Raw genomic sequence first — 20,523 nt, 5'->3', positions numbered from 1 at the left:
TTACGATGTTATCGATCGTACCTAGTTCAAATCCAACACTTGTCACATGGTATCTATTTATCTTAGCAAAATCCAAAATCATACAGATCATTCGCCAATCCCCAAGTCATTGGTTTCAAGCTCATGTAGAAACAATCGGGTGCAACGTCAAGTGCTCAATAACAACATTTGCAACCTTAACTTCAGCCTCTTCGGCAGAAGCACAACCCTCCACCAGTGCAATCTCAGCCTGGTTGACCACCGCCGAGCACCGATATGTAGCCACACCACCAGACTCGACCCTCTTCCTCTTAAAGACCAACGCACCTGCTCCCTTCACCATATTTTGCGCGATATTCCGAGGATGAACAACATTAACCCCATCGGCAATAACGCGCTGGATATACCACACCAGACCAATACGTTCGACGAACGCGTGACACACATCCAGATCGCCCCCACAGTCAGTAAAAATCGCCCCAAGAACACTCTCGATGATATCCGACAAGAATTTATCCGCGCGCAGACGGGCGAACAATTCCCACGGGTAATGGGTTCCGTGTTCTAAGGCATCACGAATCTCACCACGGAGACCTTCGTGCCGCTCGAGACAAGCTTCCCGGGCGGATTTAATGTTAGGGCCATGGGAACGGAGGAAACGCCATAGGTGGATCTCGTCATACTGTGGTGCAAGGTTTGTATCGCTGTTGGCGAATTGGGTGACGTGGGAAGGGTCGTCTGGTGCGCATAGCTCCATGCAGAAGAAGGCGAGGAGGTTGGCGTTGACGACAGAATGTTTGAGCAATGTCATCGGACCTTGGTCCATTTCCACAGGGTGGGCTGCTATCACTGCCATGACGACCATGTCGAGGACGGCATCGCCGAGGAACTCGAGACGTTGGTAGGACTGTGTTGATGTGTCGTACTCACAGGATGCGTGGGTGAGCGCCTCCGTTAGAAGGGCGGGATCTTGGAAAGTGTATCCAATCAGACCGGCCAATCGATGGTGGTTGATCAAGTTGCTCACGCCTTTCCCTTCTGGAAGGATGAGTGGTGAAATATCATTTGTGAACAGATCGATCTCCGGCAAGAAGCGATGGAGACAGGCCTGCGCTTTGCGGATTCCGCCGTCCACATATGCTGCGCCAATGAGAGATTCTACAACATCTGCCAGGACCTTGATCGAGATGTTCCTCTTGGCTGTCGATGGGTCCAACTTGTTCCTGATCAACGGCGCAGCCCATTTCCGAGGGGTGAACCGGTTCGTTAGAATAAAGCAGTCAATACCAGTGTCAAGAGCTGCACGAGCAAGGCGAGTATTCTGTATGAGCTTGTCACGACTCTCCGAGAGGTAGCCCTCGTGCCACTTGGTGTTCCTGAAAAAGAGCTGGCAACTAACGGTGAATTTGAGAACAGAGTCACCAAAGAACTCGTATCTCTGGTAGTTGGTACTGGCCTGTGCAATGGGCGCGCTGATAGCCGTAATGACATGGTCGATATTTTGGATTCCGACTCCTTTCAAAATGGTATCGTTTAATTTATGTGCGACCAAAGATGCCTCCAGCCGATCCAGAATGGCAGAGATGAAAAGTCCAAAGAGACCCTGTTTTGCTGGGAGCTTGTCGATGATGCAAGCCGAAGCAGGTAGCATGTAGGACTTCTTTAGTGCATCTGCCTCTCCATCTTCGGCAATATTTAGGGCTCGCATCTGGAGGAGATTTCGTCGACGGGGAAGTGAGAAACATTCGATTCCAATGGGTGACGACTTTGATACCTCAGTTGGAACGATCCATCTGCTAAATGTCCGCGGCTCGCTGAATTTGGATTGGTCACGGACGATACCAGTAGGCGGCAAAGTTGGATTTCTCAAGTAGGCATCCATTGCAGGCTCTTTTCCTTCGTGCACCGCAAGCCATTCTCCCAGATTTTCATGTGCAATATCGGGAACGAATAGAGCCACAAAGTCACGGTCGTCTCCCTGCTGGCGCGAGCTAGGAGCTTGTAGATAGAGGGCTGTGATCCTTCTCATTTGATCGAGTTTCTCTGCTGTCGTCTCAAAAGCCGATATATGCGGATCAAAGTAAAGTTTCGTGGAGGTTTCAGGTTCCCAGTAGAGAGGAATGGGGTGCGGCATCGGGGTCAACCGTGGCAAAATCAAGGAGACGGCTAGATCTCCATCGACAGAACCGTTGCTACACATCTTCAAGCGTGTCTGACACAGCTGACCCGAAGCCCAGCCTTGTGCAAGTTCTACATAAGGGTCATACTGTTCCGCGGCTAGGATAATGGACGGGAGAGTCGTCTGTTCCGAGAACCTCAACTCTGGTTTTCGTGTCAATGGCAAGAGATTGTCGTTGACCAACCCATACGAATGCAAAGCTTTGTAAGCTTGGAATGCAGTCTCCTTTCTGGCTGCTCTCTCTGTCCGCCACCAGGATTTCCCTGTTGTTCGTCGAACCGTCGGATGCACAGAATTTGGTAGTGTGACTGTGCCTAAAAGCAATCCCTCACTGTTCTCTTCAAAGGAAAACATTGGTCGGTTGTCGGAAAACTCATCAACTGGCAAGACCGCGCAAAAGTGATGTAAATGCTGCACTGCATCGTCCGCCGTCAACAGAGCACTGCCAGCGGATGTCAGTAAATATCAAGAGAAGACATGGATTCGACTTACCTGGTCTTTTCCACCCAAAGTCTCTCATTGACGTCCTCCTCGGCAGCTTCAAGTTCATAAAGTTCCCGACGCTTTCGCTCCTCATCCTGATACGCTTTAATCATAACTTGCTCCAGTTCCTGCCATTTATGAAGGCTCAACAACTCATCCTCATTCGAGATCATGACGGCATATGTAGATTCTCGATGACGAGCACGCCCACGCCGCTGAACAAAGGACTTGAGGTTGGCAGGCTTGTCAAAACAGATAACCAAGCTGCAAGCGCTTATGTCAATACCTTCTTCGAGAACGTCAGTAGAGACAATGAGGTTTTTGCGGCCAGCTCTGAACTCATCGAGAGTATTTCGTTGCATATCCCGATGAAGTAAGTCACCGAGACAGCCCTTGCGGCTTCTATCACTCGCCCAACCAACATAAGCAGCACACTGGAAGCGATCTCTAGTTTTTGGATGAAGGGATAAGATTCGAGCCAACACACTGACGGTTGCTCTCTGCTTAGCAAAGAGTAGCCCGGAAAACCCAGGTTTATCCATTTTGTCAAGGAAGTTGAGAAGCATTTCAAGTTTGATGGATACGTGATTACTCTCCTCGGCTGAACCTAGTGCAGGAATTGCAAGCAGCAGTTCCAAGAGGTAAACTCTCTCCATTTGATCCAAATGTGACATCTCACTAGCATCTTGGATTGAACGCTGAAGCTGGTCAATTGAGGCACTGATGAAGAAGTCGGCAGCCCAGCCGCCCAGCTCCTCATAAATGTGACGGCTGCGCGCCTGGAAGATCCTCAGTTGCTCGCTACAGAATGTCTTACCTGTAGTTAGAGCCTCGGTAAGCTCCACAGTCTGATCCTTTGATCGTAATGATTCGATCCAAGGGTCGTCTTCTATGTTATAGGCTCTGCAACATTCTATGAGGGATGAAAGTAGTCGGCTTCCAAAGCCATACCGTGTTTCATCAAAAGGTATGTAATTGACACGCTCTAGATGAGGGCGATGAGTATTCTCCAAAAGCTCGGTGCGGTGGACTCGTGGAGTCTTGCATACTGCATTCAAGTTGGACTCGATCGTCCTGGGGGGAAGATAGTCAGTTGATGGAGAGGCTTATCACATAGTAGATTGACTAACTCAAGCTCGTTCTGGCTCGAACGGACCACAGGGCTAGCAGTGAGTCCCAAGATCCGAGGTACGGCATTTGGGCCGAACCTCAGCAGGGTAGGATGGTAGTGATTTTGCATAATCTTATTAGCCGGATGGCGTCTCGTACAATGGTGGGCTGAATTACATGTTATATTAGTCTGGATTCCTGTATGCGTTGAGATGTGTCACGTACCCTCGTCAAAAATAAGGAGAGAAAGTCGGGACATGCGGACAAAACCATGGCCTAAAGCATCAGCAAGGACAGCATATGTTGAGACAACCACGCGGACATCCTTGAGTACTTTGTCCCAGATACCCTGTTCAGTCCATCGATCGACATTGTCTAGACCGGTCAACACTTTAGTTTTCACAGAGACTATCTGGCTAGTGATAACTTCATGTTGTTGAAGGCTCAATGCGACAGTCGGGGCAAGAAACCAGACAAGCTGTGACACATGTGAGCCGAGAAAAGAACATAAGGATTAACGAATTCATTCACTTTGCCTGGAGAATTGCATTTCTCAAGCTCATCTATAATCCGAAGAATAGCACTAAAACAAAGGTCAGGAAAATGTGCCGATAAAGGAAGTGTCACCCCCAAACATGCATATGAGTCTTTCCACTCCCTGTGTCCATCTATCAATAGTCAGTACATGTATTCTGAGATCTCAAGCCCCGAGAAAACATACCGCGACAATGATATTCTCCTTGCGGCTAGCATCTAACATTTCGAGCTGGTACCCACGAGACCGGTAAGCGGCAGCACCATCACTACTCAGACCCGTGGAATCCATGATGAATAACAAGTCCAAAATAAGAACATAAACAGTAAGACGCTTAGTGTATTGTAAAAAAAAAAAAAAGGAGATGAGAGGAATCTCAAGAGATAGGAAGCTGTTTGTTGGCGGGGGGAGCTACGGCATCCGGCAGCGGCCATCGCGCAGCTTCCGTCCAATAACCATCGAGGCCTGTCCGATTCCCTTTTAAGCGTTGTATACTTCGTTTACAATGTCAAGAGACTGAATCTTGTCCAAACTTGACACATCACGTTGCCCTTTTCAATTTTTCTTCTCCTCTCTTCGCCCTCAAAGGAGTCTCCACCTTCATTAACCTCTCATTTCATCTTCATCAACTTCGAACTTTGTCTTCCATCTTCCGTCGCCTTCCCTCGGGGGACGAGCTGGCGGTAGATGGTGAAGTCGCGGGCTTGCGTGGTGAGGTCCTTGGAAGTGGTTGATGGGATTGTGGTGGTTGGGTTGGGTTAGATTATAATCGACAGCCATCCCATTTCGGTCTCCCTGATATAGATCTGATTTAGGGGCAATGGAGGGGCAAGTCCGCGGTTCTTTTGATTGGTGCGGGCTGTTGTATATCGCGGACCTTGGCCTCCATTGACACACTGCACATGCACTATTTCGATTGGAGAAGTCAGGCTAGTTTGTCACTGTTGAACAAGGGCCAAGAATAGTGTCTTGCAGAACAAATTGCTTGCACTGCAGGGTGCTACGATCTGCCTGCTTTATGGATTGTTAGATAAGCGCTTTACCTCGTCCGATGGCCCTTTGACCGTGCGGTTAGTGTAAGCAAGCCCGTGAGAAAGAGGACTGTAAACATTATTTTCATTTTATTGTCTACCGTCTCACAACACCGCTATTCAAAGATAGCTTTCAGCGCGGGAGTATTCCTCCAAATCTGTAAACTCAATGTCTTTGTACAACCCGGTGGGGTATACTTCGCAATGCCGCGTCTAACCCATTTTTACCTTGCTTTTGTTCTGATTAAATACCCAAATATATAGGAAAGGATATACTGTCTCTGGAAGAAGAGTAGTCACAATAATCGCGATGCTCCAAAACGATCCCACATACTCCCAGTTTCGAGGGATGTTGAGATACCGCCATATGAAAAGACCATAAGCCGTGAAGCAACCTAAATACCGCATGAGCCTGCAATGACAATTAGTAAAACCTACTAACCACGGCGCCGGGAAAAGCAAGCTGCGTACCAAATCTCAAGGGAATGGCCCAGTAGCGAACGATGTTTCACCAGCCCATACACATACACCCACCCAGCCGGAAGTTGCAAGAGGATACCAGTCCAATATGCTGTAATTTGCTCTCGGTCGTCTGGGTATAGATATCCCAAGTACCTCAACCCTGCTAGAGCGGTTATACAGTATACAAGCATCTCTCCGGCAATGCGCTTTCCTTGATCGGGGCCATGGACACGCCAGAGAGCAAGCGCGACAAACGCGAGGTCTAGCTCAAACCAAGCAAGAAAGCATATTCTCTCCAGCCACGTTGATGTAGTAGCAAAGGCGTAGTATAATTCATACGCCAATGTCAAAGACCTAAAGTAGACAGTCAGTCACCCAGTGTAATATACCGTGAGAAGTTTGCCAGCGTACATAACCTTGATCGATCCGGGCAAAACCCCATCTTTAACAGCTCGCATCATAAGAAACACATATAAAAGGGCGTATATTACCCCGCAGGATATAATAAGACCATCCTGGACGAAAAGGTAGCTCTCGGGTGGGTTTAGACGCGCATCGGCGGGTTGCACCACCAGGTGGCGGATATACTCCGTTAACCAAAAGTCAGACATATCTTCGGCGATCGACAGAAAAGCGAAACTATTGATCCAACCAAGTTGAAACAGTTTTGAGATGCCTGGGATAGACCTAAATAAGAAAGGCAGAGATCTTACAGATGCATATGACATCATGATGATGACATGATAAATATATCTAGAGCCTTACAAAGAAAATACGATTGATTATAGAAGTCTAGAGGCATACACTTATCAATAGAGAAGCGGTCCTCTATCTCCAAATTTTGACGATCCTCTTCGTTCGCCTCTGTGCTAGGACATGTTAGGGATATCAAGTAAACTGATCCAATATCCCCAGCTCTAGTAGCCCTACAAAGCCCGGTTAGGAAATCGTGGGACCTAGAAGACAAAGTATTCCTAGGAGCATCGAGCTTAAAGTAGCAATAATTATTAGGTGGCCGAATAGCAAGCTCTATTATAGCGCAATTAATTACAGTCATTTTACCAGAATTGAAGATCACATTGAAATGCCAGCCTTTTCTTGATGGGGCCATCTAAAAGTGACTAAAGCGGAAAGGGAAAGCAAAGAAGTGGAAATCATATACATAGGGGAAGGCTGTTTGTACCGTCAAAATTCTTACATCGAGGTAGTTGCACTTGGTTGGTTGGCTGGATCGAAATAACCGAACTGTTTACCATGACCATCTGCTAGAAGGCAACATGCAAGAGACCTTTGGCAAACTTCTGGTTCGCAAGGCTCATGCACAAGCCCCGATAATTCACCGGCACGTTGGGACAGTACTAGAATACGGGGCCAAGTGTGAGGTAGCAGGCAAACTCTGTTGGCCTGTTGCCGCAAGACAAACATTCTTCCAAGGGGCTGAAGGCCAAGCCCCAGGAACTTGATCGCTGCCTCCCAGCCGATTACTCACCACTCAAACAAGGCCCTAAAGCTGCACGAATCGAAGCCCTGACAACAGACACTAAGACGTTCGGAATGCTGTTTCGCCGAAGGACTATTGAGTAATGGCCGCAAATGCTAGGTGCTGTTTGGTTACTTAGACACCAATGTTTCTCTACCCATGTCACATCCCATTGATTCCCCAAGGATGCTTAAGTCGTTGCCTAATTCCGTTAGTAAAGAAGAAATGATGACAATCCCTCGATTCCTACGCTTTGTCACTATCATGTGAGCAAAATTAATAATATTGGATCAGGGCCAAAAAAAAGCATTTCGTTCAAGCTTTCTAATCTATCTATTTTATAAAAGCGAAAGATGTAAAACAACTCCGTATAACGTTGGACATAGAGTGCAGTCGATTGGTGGCAAGGCTAACTAACTAGTCATATCCGGCATAGCAACATAGCAAGGGGGGGCGGGCTGTCTTATAAGAAGGGTCTCTCGCACTTAGCCTAGAACACTGTGTCATCATTTATTTTCCTTCCATAAACCAGTCTAGACCTATTTCTCTCTCGATGACTACAGCAATCCTCCGTTGGCCGACACTGGTCCTTGCGATCCTTTTCCTGACAATTATTGGTCAATCTCAAGCCACGCTCTGCACTGCTGTGTGCCAAAAGAGCCCACAGAGTTGTCCAGATGGTGAAGTAAGATCTCTTATTCTCGTCCAACTTATTCTAGTCTCGATGATGTACTGACCATGTCTTTTTACTCTTTCTCAGAGAGCATCAGGCTCCGAGGTTCGTCTTCTAACTAACCGATCTTTTGCAACCGGTACAATTTTAACTGGGTTTGTATACACAGGGCTGCTGGGGCTGCTGTCAGCCTGTCTAGTACCAGTGCACGATCATAGCAAGGAGCTGTAAGCGAGCCACAATGGTTATACTGGTAGCCAAGAGTTTGACGAGCAGGATGAGCCTCTGACATAGCTCTTTCATCAATAGTTGACTTCGAAATTTTCATGACTTGACGGGATATCTTCATGATCGCAAAAGCTGGACAGTGATTCTGTGATGGAATTTCTAATATCTTTCTGGTTTATTTCTCTTGACTTCTTTTGTACGGTTGGAGCTATATCATATTTCGGGACGGACCGAGTTGAGACCCCTACCCTTCGAACGTACGTTTCCACCAAGTAACCGAAATGTTTATGAACAACCCACTGGCTACATGAGCTGTAATATCTAATCAAGCTGGTAATAAAATTAGGATTGTTCCACAGTAAGGAGCGTGAAGCGCATCCGCCTTGCAAAATTACAAAGCTCTTCATATAGTTACCTATTCAGTCTTGGTGTTTGACATGAAGAATTGACTCGTGGTTCAACAACGTTCCATTCTCCGAACAGAATTAATTATTAGTCTAAATGACATCATTAGAAATAAGAGTGTCTCCTAACTTATTATGTATACATATATCAATTCTCAGCTTCGGTGCTCAACAAACCATGAACTGAATGGCTCATTATCTCCTTTGTAGCACTCATAACGATGGCCTCCTCGCAATATCTTGCCCTCACCGAAACCGAGCCTGCCAATTTGAACAGCCGCATCGGCTGATGATGTTGACACATCCCGGACAACGCCAGACAACTCGTCTAGCTCGGGACATTTCTCAGTATTGCGTCCAACTAGCAAAGGGAAAGCCTTATCGCCAGAAAAGGCGCCGAATCGTAGCATCACAAAGGAATCTAATCTCTCAGTCCATCGTGGGTAATAACCAGCGTATAGTGACAAAGCTAGCAGTGGTAGCAAGTAAAGTCCCATCAAGATGGAGACTACGATGATTCCCGCGGATGAGATTGATGGAAGATCCATATCAGTGCCCAAATCTTGGTTGATATACCATCTACCCCCCGACTGAAAAGAAATTCCTGGTTGGCAAGATAAGCGGCAGATGTGAAGGCATTCGAAATCGAATCCGTGCCTTGTTGAAAACGATCAATCCATTCGGCAATCTGTGACCCAGCAGGGTACCAGGTGCCATTTCCAGATATCCCAGCAGCTATACACCCCAAAGAGGAAGATGCAAACAGATTGGTGAGTGGGGCGTTCGCAATGCAGGTATATCTCAAGTTTGACGGCGCCTCACCCGTGACCTTTTCGTCTGCCTCAAGAGCTGCGACAGTTGCCGCAAATGTGTCGACAAAAGACCCAGGGCCGAAGGCTGCTAGGGCGGCCACTAACAACGGCCCTTTCTTATCTGTTGAGATGGAACTCAGCGATGCATCTTTGAGAGCGCTTGCTGTGTTTTCATCACGGCGGCGATAACCATAGTCATCTGGAAATGACTGAATTTTATCTTGCTCTACACAATGCTGGTCACAAAGATCCAGGGGATCTTGATCCAGCAAGGGACCAGGGACACCCTTGTTCATATAGTTGGGCAGTTCAAAGAAGCCGGCCGTGGTGTCCACAGTGATTCGGTAAAGAGCCTTATTCCCTGCACCTTGACCAGAATAACCACCCGAGGCGTACTCTTCTTGTGTCATATTGAGATAGAGGACCTCGGAGAAATCCTGCCGGGTACGTCCCACCCGCCAAGGTGATTCCGTCATATTTCCTGGCATGCATGCAATAACGCCCCAAGAGTAAGTAGCGTACCACGAGTACGAGGACGAATACTCCGCATAAAATCTATCGGGGGGTGGATGGCCGGAATTGCAGGCGGCTGGGAAATCAGACTCTCGTATGAGCTCATATGTAGCCGTGGAGTTCACACGTGGGGCAAATTGACGAATCAGTCCTGTATTGAAACCACTTGGAATCTGGGAATAGAACGTCTGAGGAGACATATTGTTGAAGGTCAAAAATGGTACTCCACTGTCGTTACTCCACAGGTTAGGTTGGTAGCTATCGCCGTTCGCTTTGTTGAGGGCATCGCGGACATCCAACACGTCCTTGCCGTCTTTTTTTGGCTGTAAATACCCATAACCACTCCCCTTGAAGTCATAGACAGCAGCTCTCTGCTGGGGATAAGTCCGGACTTTGACACACTGTGAATTGAGAAAGAGAGACTGGATCGGATACGTGATGAGGCCAAACACCCAGATGAAGATTGCGACGGCCAGAAGTGTGCTGCCGTGTTGCCTCCATCTTCCACAAATGAGTGCTCGATACAGCGAAAAGTCCATCCACTTGCGGTCAGCCAACGTTGTGACTTGGCGTAGCCGGAGGCCCATGGAATCTTTTTGATTCTGCGCAAAGATTACAGCGGCACTAGCACACACTGCGGAAATCCAGGGAAGAGTAACGACTTGAATGAACGTCTGGATCGTCCGCACAGAACGATAAATCTGCCGGTCTTGACGGAAATCGGCTTGATTCCTATCATCGTAACCGTAGTATGAGCTTTCGATCGAGTACCCCCAGGACTTGGCTTTGACGGGGCGGAATGACAGGGTAACTGTCATGGCCCAGGCATAGACGGCGAGCCCCACATAAAAAATTGTGAATAAAGATACCCAGGCTGATCGATGAAGCAATGTACTGTGCCCTCCTAAAATTTGTCCCGTTGACCGCGCCTGGCTATATGATGGAAGCTCCTCATCATGTAGTGGGGACAACTCGGATGAGGAATCGTGTCCAGTGTGTTCATGTTCCTCGTGCTGGGTGTAGCTCGGGAGTCGCCGCAGCGGGACCGAGCTGGTTGTCTCCATCTTGCGATTCGGGAAGAAAATCAAAACTAAACTGAAAATGAAAACTCTTAGCCCTTAGCAAATGTTCTCCTTTTTATTCCCCAAACGCCACTGCAGCTAGAGGCTGGGCATAAGCTGCTAACCGAGCGCCCTGCGAGTCGTGGGGCTCTGAGCGCCCTATGGTTACATTAATAGATCCATATTTGGCAGTTTATGTAGCGGATGTTTAAATAATGCAGTACTATTGGCCAGGGTTTACCCCGGCTGTAAGCACTTTGGGCAGTTTCGGGCGTTCAGCCCCTTTTGCCCTGCAGTTCTGCATTGAAGAATAACCCCGTATGGGCTCACATGAAAGATCCTCTGTTTAATTATCTCTTTAACCACACCTACCATGCCTAAATCTAACCATCTCATTATCAGATTAAGAAGGCTATTAACAAATCAGGATTAGCCTAATATCGCGAAAACTACGCGAGAATTTGCGGTCCCCGTCAACTTTGACGAAAACCTCTGTCCATAACCTACCGGTCGGTTAGTTTTGAAGAGAAGGCTTTATAATATATTGTTTACTTTCATGCAGTAGGAGCTTCGATAAATCCCTGTCACCAAATGTTCATTTACGACAATTGAGTATGCCATCAAATATTTGGATCATTGTACCTCGGCTGGCTCCTATGAAGTTGTGTCGGCCATTTCACTTCGCCCCCTAATTCATGAGCAATATCCAACACCAGACTCGGATTACGCGCAAATTCGCGGGCGATGATGACGACATCTGCTTTCCCGGAGGCTACGACATCTTCAGCTGTCTTGCCATCCCGGATCATACCCACGCTTGCAGCAAGGAGCCCCGGAACTCCGTCCTTGATTTCTTGCGACAGATGTGCCTGATAAGCTGGACGAAGCGGAGGTAACTGTTGATCAGGCACTAAACCGCCCGAGCTCACGTCTATTAAGTCGACCCCAAGGGGCTGTAGCAACTGGCATAGTCGGACGGATTGCTCAGAGGTCCAAGACTCTCGGTCGGGAATCCAGTCTGTGGCGCTGAGACGATAAAAGAGCAAAGTTGTGTCCGGAATAGCGGCACGAATGTCCTGTACAACTTCCAATGCGAATCGCGTACGATTTTCGAAGCTGCCGCCGTACTCATCAGTGCGCTTGTTGGTCAGAGGTGAACAGAACTGATGAATGAGATAGCCATGAGCACCGTGTATCTCGATCACATCAAAGCCAGCTTCTACAGCAAGCTTTGCAGCATTGACAAAATCGCCAATCGACTTCTGAATCATTTCCTTGGTCATCGCGGTAGGCGTCGGCCAAATTCCATCATTTTTATAGGGGAGATTGGACGGCGAAATCAGGTCCTCTGGGAACCCATTTTCTTCTTTCCTTGCTGGCTGGTGGCCAAGCCACGGAGCAGTCACACTAGCTTTCCGCCCGCAGTGCTGCAATTGCACACCAGCCTTTTGCCCCTGGGAGTGGATAAAGTTGACCACGCGCCGAAATGACGGTATCTGGCTAGCTGTCCACAGCCCTGCATCTTCCATTGTGTTTCGACCTTCAGCTGAGACAGCTGTGGCCTCGCAAATCGTGAGTGATGCTCCTCGGGATGCGTAGGAACCTAGTTGCACCAAATGCCAATCGGTCAACTCGCCCGTCTTGGGGCAGGAGTACTGGCACATGGGAGAGACCCAAATCCGGTTCTGAAACGTGGTCGAGCGGATGGTGATTGATTCGAAGATTCGGGGAACCGGTTGACTCTCATCGTACATGGATAATAGAGACCCTGCCGGAGGCGACTGGACGGGTGTAAAGAAGCCATGGTCTCCCGGCATGGGCTCATTGATACTTAGATCTTTACTTCTATTTGAGCCTGCCATTCTAGAAACAAAATCAATCGACGTGAAGTAATCTTTTGTATTTCAGGGGCCAGCATCGGCAGTCGACGGAGGGAATCGTATCAGTACCAGGTGACCTCGGGCGTGAACAGCCATTATCTATTTGGCCTTCAGATTCTCTTGAAGGTTATTGATTTCTAATCGATCAAGGGGAATTCCAAGGGTATTCGTCGCAAAGCAAAGAACTCGATCTAGCTTCTTCGGTCCAGATCGGAGTGACTCCGGAGTGACTAAAATAGGAATAGGTGGAATTTTCGGCTACCAATGTAGTTTAGGTAGCTAGTTAATGAGTTAAATTTCAACTTGATATCGCAATAATGGTACTCTATAAGGTCTTTCGAATAGCATAATGATTTTTTTCGGTGGCCTTTTACCTCTTTAGAGTGTTTATATTGGAGAGAAATTTGTAACTGAGAGAACGATATATATTTTTAGCTTACCATCATTTTGCAATATCATGACTAGGCGACTTTTCGATCTAATCGATTTAGAATTCTAAAAGACTTCCACGAGAAAATATACAGAAGAAATAAGCGTGATAAGGATATGGTTGTTGGGGTATATGTGTGGAATTTTGTTGAGATGGCACATAACTAGGGATCTCCAGGTGTTGGGGATTCACATATGAAAGGTATATGTGGTTTATGGTTTATTTAACTTCAAAGCCTAACAGAAATTGAGAAAAGCGCTCCTAGGCTGGGTTTTTAGAGAGAGGGAGAGAGCTAATGTTTAGAGCACAAAAAGAGAAAGAGCCAAGACGAAGAGAAAATCCTGGGGTGAACGTGTATTTTGGTACCTTTTGTATGACGTACCTATACAAAATGTACCTAGTCTATTCCGGTTCACGATTTTACCTAGGAAGCTCATATTAGTCAGATCCGAGGGCCAGACCGTTATAACATTCCTATGTTCTCCATCTAGAAATGGCCATTTGGTCAGCATGTAAATCCAGTCTCGGCGTATTCCGCCAATGAATTCTTACTCAACTCATGAGGTCACCCCATTATATTCTTCCCCGCACGCCCCAGATCTTTCACTGTATAGCCAATGATAAGATGAAGAAATACAAAACGGCTTCTTTTTGATATTTTTCTTATTAAATTAAACTAGTATGAGAAGCCGCCCCCAAACAGAGAAGGTACACGACCCGTCGGTCCAAGGGGTGTGTAGCATTTAAACTGCGGGGGTGATGCTCTTTCCCCATTCCCAGTTTTCTTAACTCTCTTCCTCATTTTATTCATAACAAACCTACATCATGGGTGAATGTCCTGTTGCACACAAGAAGAGCAATGTTGCGGGTGGTGGCACTCGGTATGGTCCTTAATTCTTTAATTCAAATTCCCTCGGCACATTTTATATACCTATATACCCCCTCGCGCGGCTATGATTCGAAATACTGACCTGATCATCCAGCAACACTGACTGGTGGCCAAATGCCTTGAAGCTGGGTATTCTCCGCCAACATACCGATGCCACCAATCCTCAGAGCAAGGACTTTGATTATGCCGCTGCTTTTAAGACCCTCGATTATTGGGGCCTCAAGAAGGACCTCCACGCCCTTATGACCGACTCCCAAGACTTCTGGCCCGCTGACTTTGGTCACTATGGTGGCCTTTTCGTTCGCATGGCCTGGCATAGCTCGGGAACATACAGAGTCTTCGATGGACGTGGTGGTGGTGGCCAGGGCCAGCAGCGTTTTGCACCATTGAATTCTTGGCCCGATAACGTCTCCCTTGGTAGGTTTTCATTAATAAGCAAGGTGACAGTCCAATCTAGAATGCTGACATGTATCCCCCATTTCCAGATAAGGCACGCCGACTACTTTGGCCCATCAAGCAGAAGGTGAGTGCTACCCATAGCCTTATATGTTAGATTTATCCCTAATTTTGTACCTAGTACGGCAACAAAATCTCATGGGCAGATCTTCTGCTTCTAACTGGCAACGTTGCCCTGGAATCTATGGGCTTCAAGACATTCGGATTTGCTGGAGGTCGTCCCGACGTCTGGGAAGCCGATGAGTCGGTCTACTGGGGAAGTGAGAACGTCTGGTTCACCAACGACGCTCGTTATGAACCCGAGACCGAAGAAGAGAAAGCGAAGCAGAGCGATATCAAGACTCGCGATCTCGAGGACCCGCTGGCCGCGGTCGTCATGGGCTTGATTTATGTCAATCCTGAAGGTCCTAATAGCAACCCCGACCCTGTTGCTGCTGCTAGAGATATCCGTATCACATTCGCTCGTATGGCTATGAATGACGAAGAGACCGTCGCCTTGATTGCTGGTGGCCACACTTTCGGAAAAACACATGGTGCTGCCCCTGCTGATAATGTTGGAGAGGAGCCCGAAGCTGCTGGCATTGAGTCACAGGGTCTGGGCTGGAACAACAAATACGGCTCCGGAATTGGCCCTCATGCTATCACAAGTGGACTGGAGGTGACCTGGACCAGCACTCCCACCAAGTGGAGTAACACTTTCTTGGAATATCTCTTCAAGTTCGACTGGGAACTGACCAAGAGTCCCGCTGGCGCTAACCAATGGGTGGCCAAGAACGCGGACGATATTGTTCCCGATGCCTTTGACTCAAGCAAGAAGCACAAGCCTCAAATGCTGACCACCGATCTTTCTCTGCGTTTCGATCCTGCCTACGAGAAAATCGCCCGCCGTTACCTTGAGCACCCTGATGAGTTCGCTGATGCATTTGGCCGCGCGTGGTTCAAACTGCTACACCGTGACATGGGTCCTCGTGCTCGCTGGCTGGGCCCTGAGATCCCCAAGGAGGTCTCTCTCTGGGAGGATCCCATTCCTGCTCCTACATACGCTCTGATTGATAATGGCGACATCATTGCCCTGAAGAACGAAATTCTCGCAACCGGTATTGAGCCCACCAAGTTGATTGCCACTGCTTGGGCATCGGCCTCTACCTTCCGCGGCGGTGACAAGCGTGGAGGCGCCAACGGTGCCCACATCCGTCTCGCCCCCCAGAAGGACTGGGATGTCAACAACCCAGCCCAGTTGCAGGAAGTCCTCAGTCTGTTGGAGAACATCCAAAGAAGCTTCAACGGTGCCCAGAATGGCGAAAAGCGCGTCTCGGTGGCTGATCTGATCGTGCTTGCTGGATCTGCCGCCCTCGAAAGATCCGCTGGTATCCCCGTTCCCTTCACCCCTGGCCGCAACGATGCCACCCAGGAGCAAACCGATGTCGATTCATTCGGCTGGCTTCGGCCCTTCGCCGATGGCTTCCGCAACTACGGGCACTCGACTCGCCGCGTGCGCACCGAGCAGCTCCTCATCGACAAAGCGCAACAGCTGACTCTCTCCGCCCCTGAATTGACCGTTCTGGTTGGTGGTCTGCGTTCTCTGAACGCTAACTGGGATGGATCAAACCACGGTGTTTTCACCTCCCGCCCTGGCCAGCTGAGCAACGACTTCTTCGTCAACTTGCTCGACATGAGCACTGTCTGGAAGCCAACTGGAGACGACAGTGAGCAGTTTGAAGGTTTCGACCGCAAGACTGGCGCCAAGAAGTGGTCTGCTACCCGTGTTGACTTGATCTTCGGTCACCATGCTGAGCTCCGTGCTCTTTCTGAGCTGTACGGCAGCGCCGATGCTCAGGATAAGTTTAAGAAGGACTTTGTTGCTGCCTGGGCCAAGGTTATGAATTTGGACCGTTATGATATCCCTTATTTCCCTACGACCGACCGTCCTCGTCTGTGAATAATCTGTTGATCACGATATCGTTCCTGTAGTGTTATTTAGCTGAACCATGAGTGAACCCTTTTGTTTCATTATGACCGCATCATTCAAATACTCAATGTATTGGCGAAAATTCTCCCGTTCCAGAAAGTTGCCCTTTTCTGCTGCCGTATAAAGCCCTGGTTCCTTGACTTCCAGCCATTGGCCTAGAGAGAGAGATCACTGACGGATGCTTCTTCATCTGAGAGTGAGTCCGAAATGATTTGCAAATTTGACCGGCCCAACGCACGGCCCAGCTCTCAACGGTAGTCGGGTCGGTGCGTTGGGCTGAGTACAGTATGATCGACATACGTACTGGAACTCAAATTGGTGACCTGCATTGACAAACAGGCATATTCTGCCAAAAGGCGCAAATTTAATTATGTCCGCACTGTGTAAATGCGATTAGGCCATCGTATTCCTCCAGAGAAGGCTAAAAAGTACGAGATCTCGGCGAGAGAGAGAAACACAGTGTAGTATTCGATAAAATCAGAGAGGACGGGAGAGGGGAGGAAGGAGAGAGAGTTTCAACGGCCTAATCAATCCTCTTGACTGACACCGACCAGGAATGTATCTCAAGCAGCACTCGACAGGCCAACCCAGACCTTGGACAAAGCGAGGGAAATAGACTGCACGACTCAAAAGGACGCAAACCGCTGTGAAAAATCAAGCCTCGCTCCTAGAACTTCTCTCTAGCTAGCAACAGAACCTGATGAAGCAGTTTGTCCTTAACCATCAGGAACTGAAGCACCTAATCCATGTAGGCAAGCGCGAGCAGTTTCCCCTTTTAACGACAAGTTAACGCATTAACTTCTTATAGACAGTACAAGAAATACCGCCGCAGGTAAAAATACAACGGCCCGTGATTCTTCTTGATGCCCTAGGGAAGATATCACACATCCACTTCGACTCCATCCACTCCAGCGAGGCCTTTCTCGCGGTTCTAAGGATTCGATTTAAAGACCATGTCGTGAGCGGAGCCGGTCTCACGATGTTTGACCATTTTTTTAACTTTTGAGATACTGCCGGTGACCACTATATAGATATCTCAAGACAATGGCCGACGGTCTTTAAGGCTGGTCAGCATGTCGAGATGAGTATGATATTTCGGTGGCTGAATGCTCCTGATGGCTGTCTGTCCTGTGGGATGCAAAGTACATCAAATAGAAATGGCACTGTCTTAGAGTGGTAAGATAGATCTTGCTATGTTCGTTGGCCTGTCCAGCTAATGAGTTCCACTTGAAGTGAGAAATGTGGCATGTGCTACCAGACACCGAAGTTGAAAACCCAAACTGCGACACAAAGCGGTCTTACTGGATCAGGAGACCAGACATCCCACTCGAGTTGGGAATTGGAAAGAAAACCTCAACCTTATGAAGAAGTTGAAGACTTGAGCAACAACTTTCGTCGCGTGCACGTTTTGTCAAGAGACCGTTTGCAATCGAACAAGCCTTCTCCACAGATGCCTGACTATCGCACCTCAGCTACAAATACCGGAGATAATTCTTGTCCTTCCGATCCAGATGCCTACATCAGGCGAACTACTAGACGCTCGATGGAGGTTTGGTGGCATTGCGGTAATTGTGGGAATCTAAATAACCCCGCCCTATCGCCGAATGGATGCGGAACTTGTTTGCATGTTTGGTGTGCGCATTGCTGTGAAGCGGTCAGGAGTATGAGATCGAATGCCCCGACGACTGATCTAGCTGTTAGATTAAGGCTAGAGGTATACGTGTATCCATCCATCCATCCATGCTGTACAATGTGAGTTCGTGAGAAACCCGTCGCCCGACCGAGACCTAGCGATATTAAGCATTTGGTCTTCAGGCCTGCGGACAGAGAATGGCCTCTAGTTTCTCTTTTGTTGCATCGATTTGGTACACAATTCATGAGCGTCAGATTCTTGGTCTTAATCATTTTCTTTGAAACTTCAGTTATTCTTAATGCAACTTTTGAGAGTACTCCGTATGCTCATCGTATCTACACCGTAGCATCTGGCTCTTGAACTGTTAGATAGGCTCGATCTACGTGTCGTCCCCCTCACCGTTTTGGGTATATTGGATATCGGAGCAGTGAATATAAACTTTGGTTTTGTACCTGTATAGTAGACATGTCTTCATTGTGTATAGTACCTTGCCCCGTGCCCCTGAAGTTAGATATTCCGAGTCCAGCGGGTGCCAAGGGTTCAGCAGATCAACATCAATTCACTCCCATTTTCCTCTCTCTCCTCCGGACTCCGAACTCCATATGTCTTCAGAACCAATACCTGAATTCATCCTAGCGAGGCCTGGGCTCCAGTCACGGAGCGCCACCAACGAGAAAATGTGATCAGTGCACAAATTTCGGTTGAGTTTCTTTGTTTGACATCCCGACAATCCCTGTTTGGAGCATCGATAGCCTCGACATTCGACCATTCGTTTAACATACCCAATAAATTGTCGAACCAAAGTCATTAAGGGGGCCGGCAATTCGGATTCTTCTAGGATTTTAATTTTGCTAGAGATCATTTATCCCAATAGTTTATAATCCATCTGCGATTCATAATCGTCCAATGAACTGAAAATCTGCCCCAGATCCCCGTATGCTAGCATCATAGACCGTATTTTGCCGCATTTCTCTTTTATGTGACGGAGGATGATCCGCTAGTGGCATGGTCCACCCTCGAGAGCAGCAATCAACCTTATTTGCTCCCACCCCGTGCCCTAAGACGAGAGGCTGAAGGCCAAGTCTCCATTCTGATAGTATCTGTCAGCCAGGTGGGACCTGTGTCTACGCTGTGATTCCATATACCCTTTTCCATTCCCACCGGTTGATGTATCCGCATGGCTCAACCTATTCACACTCCATGGATATCACAATGAGCAGCCTCCCTGTAGAGGTGAGCGCTGTTATAAATGCAAACTTCGTGGTGATCCAGGTCGTGTGTATGTTCGCTATCGGAGGGTCGAATTCAGTGGAAGTTCTGATTCTCATATTCGAGAAGTTCAAAAGGTATCGTGGGCTATACTTCTGGAGCATGCAAATTGCGGCCTGGGGAATATTGTTACATACCTTACCAGCTCAAATTGCCTATGTGCGACTGGCATCTCCCATTCCATTATCACTCCCGTTCATCGTCGGCTGGATCTGCATGGTGACTGGACAAGCGGTGGTGCTATATTCAAGACTACACCTTGTCGTGACCGACATCCGTCATGTACGATGGGTACTATGGATGATCATAACCAATTTTCTCATCCTCCACGTTCCCATGTCAATCCTATATGTTCTCAACCTTGAAAGTCTACCACTTTACCGCCCAGCGGCAATCTACGACCGCATACAGACAACAGGATTCGCCATCCAGGACACAATAATATGCGCCATCTACGTCCGCGAATCACTCCGAGCACTCAAGCCCGTCTTCGAAGCCAAAGGCCCCCAAGGGCGAGGAATCATCTACCGAATCGTCATCGCTAATCTCTTCAGCATCCTGCTCAACGGATTAATCCTTGCCGCCGAGTTCAAAATGCACTACATCGTCGTCAGCTTCAAAACAGTCGTCTACAGCATCAAACTGAAACTCGAATTCCACGCTCTTATGCAGCTCCGGGAGCTGACACGCACGTATCCATGCGCTCTATGCCAAGGGGCTCATGGCAGTCCTCGTGGGTCACCCGAAATCAATATCTTCGACATGTTCATGCGTAATCCCCGGTCACAGCATACCGAGATGCAAACAGTGTCCGGTATCACGGGGGCCTCGAGCATGGCCGATTCAGCGCGCTGCTCCACATATCATTTCCACGAGGCAATGCCCCAGACGATATCGACTGTGGATTCTGATGAGTCACAGACGAGTGCTCGGCCTCGGATCCACTCGTTGGATACGCATTCTACAGTTGAAATCACACTGCTCGAGCGCCCGAAGTAAGAGCAGGTTTTGATAAACTTGAGGGACATCATTTCGCGTGCATGATTT

The 20,523-nt window shown here is 48.1% G+C and overlaps 6 protein-coding genes across 6 annotated transcripts; 2 read left to right on the top strand and 4 right to left on the bottom strand.

Annotated features, from left to right (window-relative positions):
- Positions 1–121: 121 nt before the first annotated feature.
- Positions 122–4,577, bottom strand: N7447_001362 (putative RNA helicase/RNAse III; the record flags this gene model as incomplete). The annotated part of the gene is made up of 7 exons (XM_057225638.1): positions 122–2,600; positions 2,651–3,715; positions 3,772–3,919; positions 3,977–4,229; positions 4,283–4,334; positions 4,379–4,419; positions 4,473–4,577. The coding sequence occupies 7 exons, from the start codon at positions 4,575–4,577 to the stop codon at positions 122–124; spliced, it is 4,143 nt and encodes a 1,380-aa protein (XP_057089654.1).
- A 953-nt stretch (positions 4,578–5,530) lies between these two features.
- N7447_001361 (uncharacterized protein) lies at positions 5,531–6,390 on the bottom strand (the record flags this gene model as incomplete). The annotated part of the gene is made up of 3 exons (XM_057225637.1): positions 5,531–5,712; positions 5,760–6,133; positions 6,155–6,390. The coding sequence occupies 3 exons, from the start codon at positions 6,388–6,390 to the stop codon at positions 5,531–5,533; spliced, it is 792 nt and encodes a 263-aa protein (XP_057089653.1).
- Positions 6,391–8,719: 2,329 nt separating this feature from the next.
- On the bottom strand, positions 8,720–10,953 carry N7447_001360 (uncharacterized protein; the record flags this gene model as incomplete). Its single annotated transcript, XM_057225636.1, is given in 2 exon segments — positions 8,720–9,126; positions 9,141–10,953. 2 exon segments carry the CDS (start codon positions 10,951–10,953, stop codon positions 8,720–8,722), a joined length of 2,220 nt encoding a protein of 739 aa, XP_057089652.1.
- A 617-nt stretch (positions 10,954–11,570) lies between these two features.
- On the bottom strand, positions 11,571–12,812 carry N7447_001359 (NADH:flavin oxidoreductase/NADH oxidase; the record flags this gene model as incomplete). Its single annotated transcript, XM_057225635.1, has 1 exon — positions 11,571–12,812. The coding sequence occupies one exon, from the start codon at positions 12,810–12,812 to the stop codon at positions 11,571–11,573; it is 1,242 nt and encodes a 413-aa protein (XP_057089651.1).
- Positions 12,813–14,085: 1,273 nt separating this feature from the next.
- cat2 (bifunctional catalase-peroxidase Cat2) lies at positions 14,086–16,544 on the top strand (the record flags this gene model as incomplete). The annotated part of the gene is made up of 4 exons (XM_057225634.1): positions 14,086–14,141; positions 14,244–14,566; positions 14,635–14,672; positions 14,727–16,544. 4 exons carry the CDS (start codon positions 14,086–14,088, stop codon positions 16,542–16,544), a joined length of 2,235 nt encoding a protein of 744 aa, XP_057089650.1.
- Positions 16,545–19,407: 2,863 nt separating this feature from the next.
- Positions 19,408–20,475, top strand: N7447_001357 (uncharacterized protein; the record flags this gene model as incomplete). Its single annotated transcript, XM_057225633.1, has 1 exon — positions 19,408–20,475. The coding sequence occupies one exon, from the start codon at positions 19,408–19,410 to the stop codon at positions 20,473–20,475; it is 1,068 nt and encodes a 355-aa protein (XP_057089649.1).
- Between the last annotated feature and the right edge of the window lie 48 nt (positions 20,476–20,523).

The sequence above is a fragment of the Penicillium robsamsonii genome (assembly GCF_028829455.1).
Source record: "Penicillium robsamsonii strain IBT 29466 chromosome Unknown utg000001l_segment0_segment0, whole genome shotgun sequence".
Lineage (NCBI taxonomy): Eukaryota > Fungi > Ascomycota > Eurotiomycetes > Eurotiales > Aspergillaceae > Penicillium > Penicillium robsamsonii.
The sequence above is the reverse complement of the archived record's forward strand: the minus strand, read 5'-3'. Positions and strand labels throughout refer to the sequence as shown.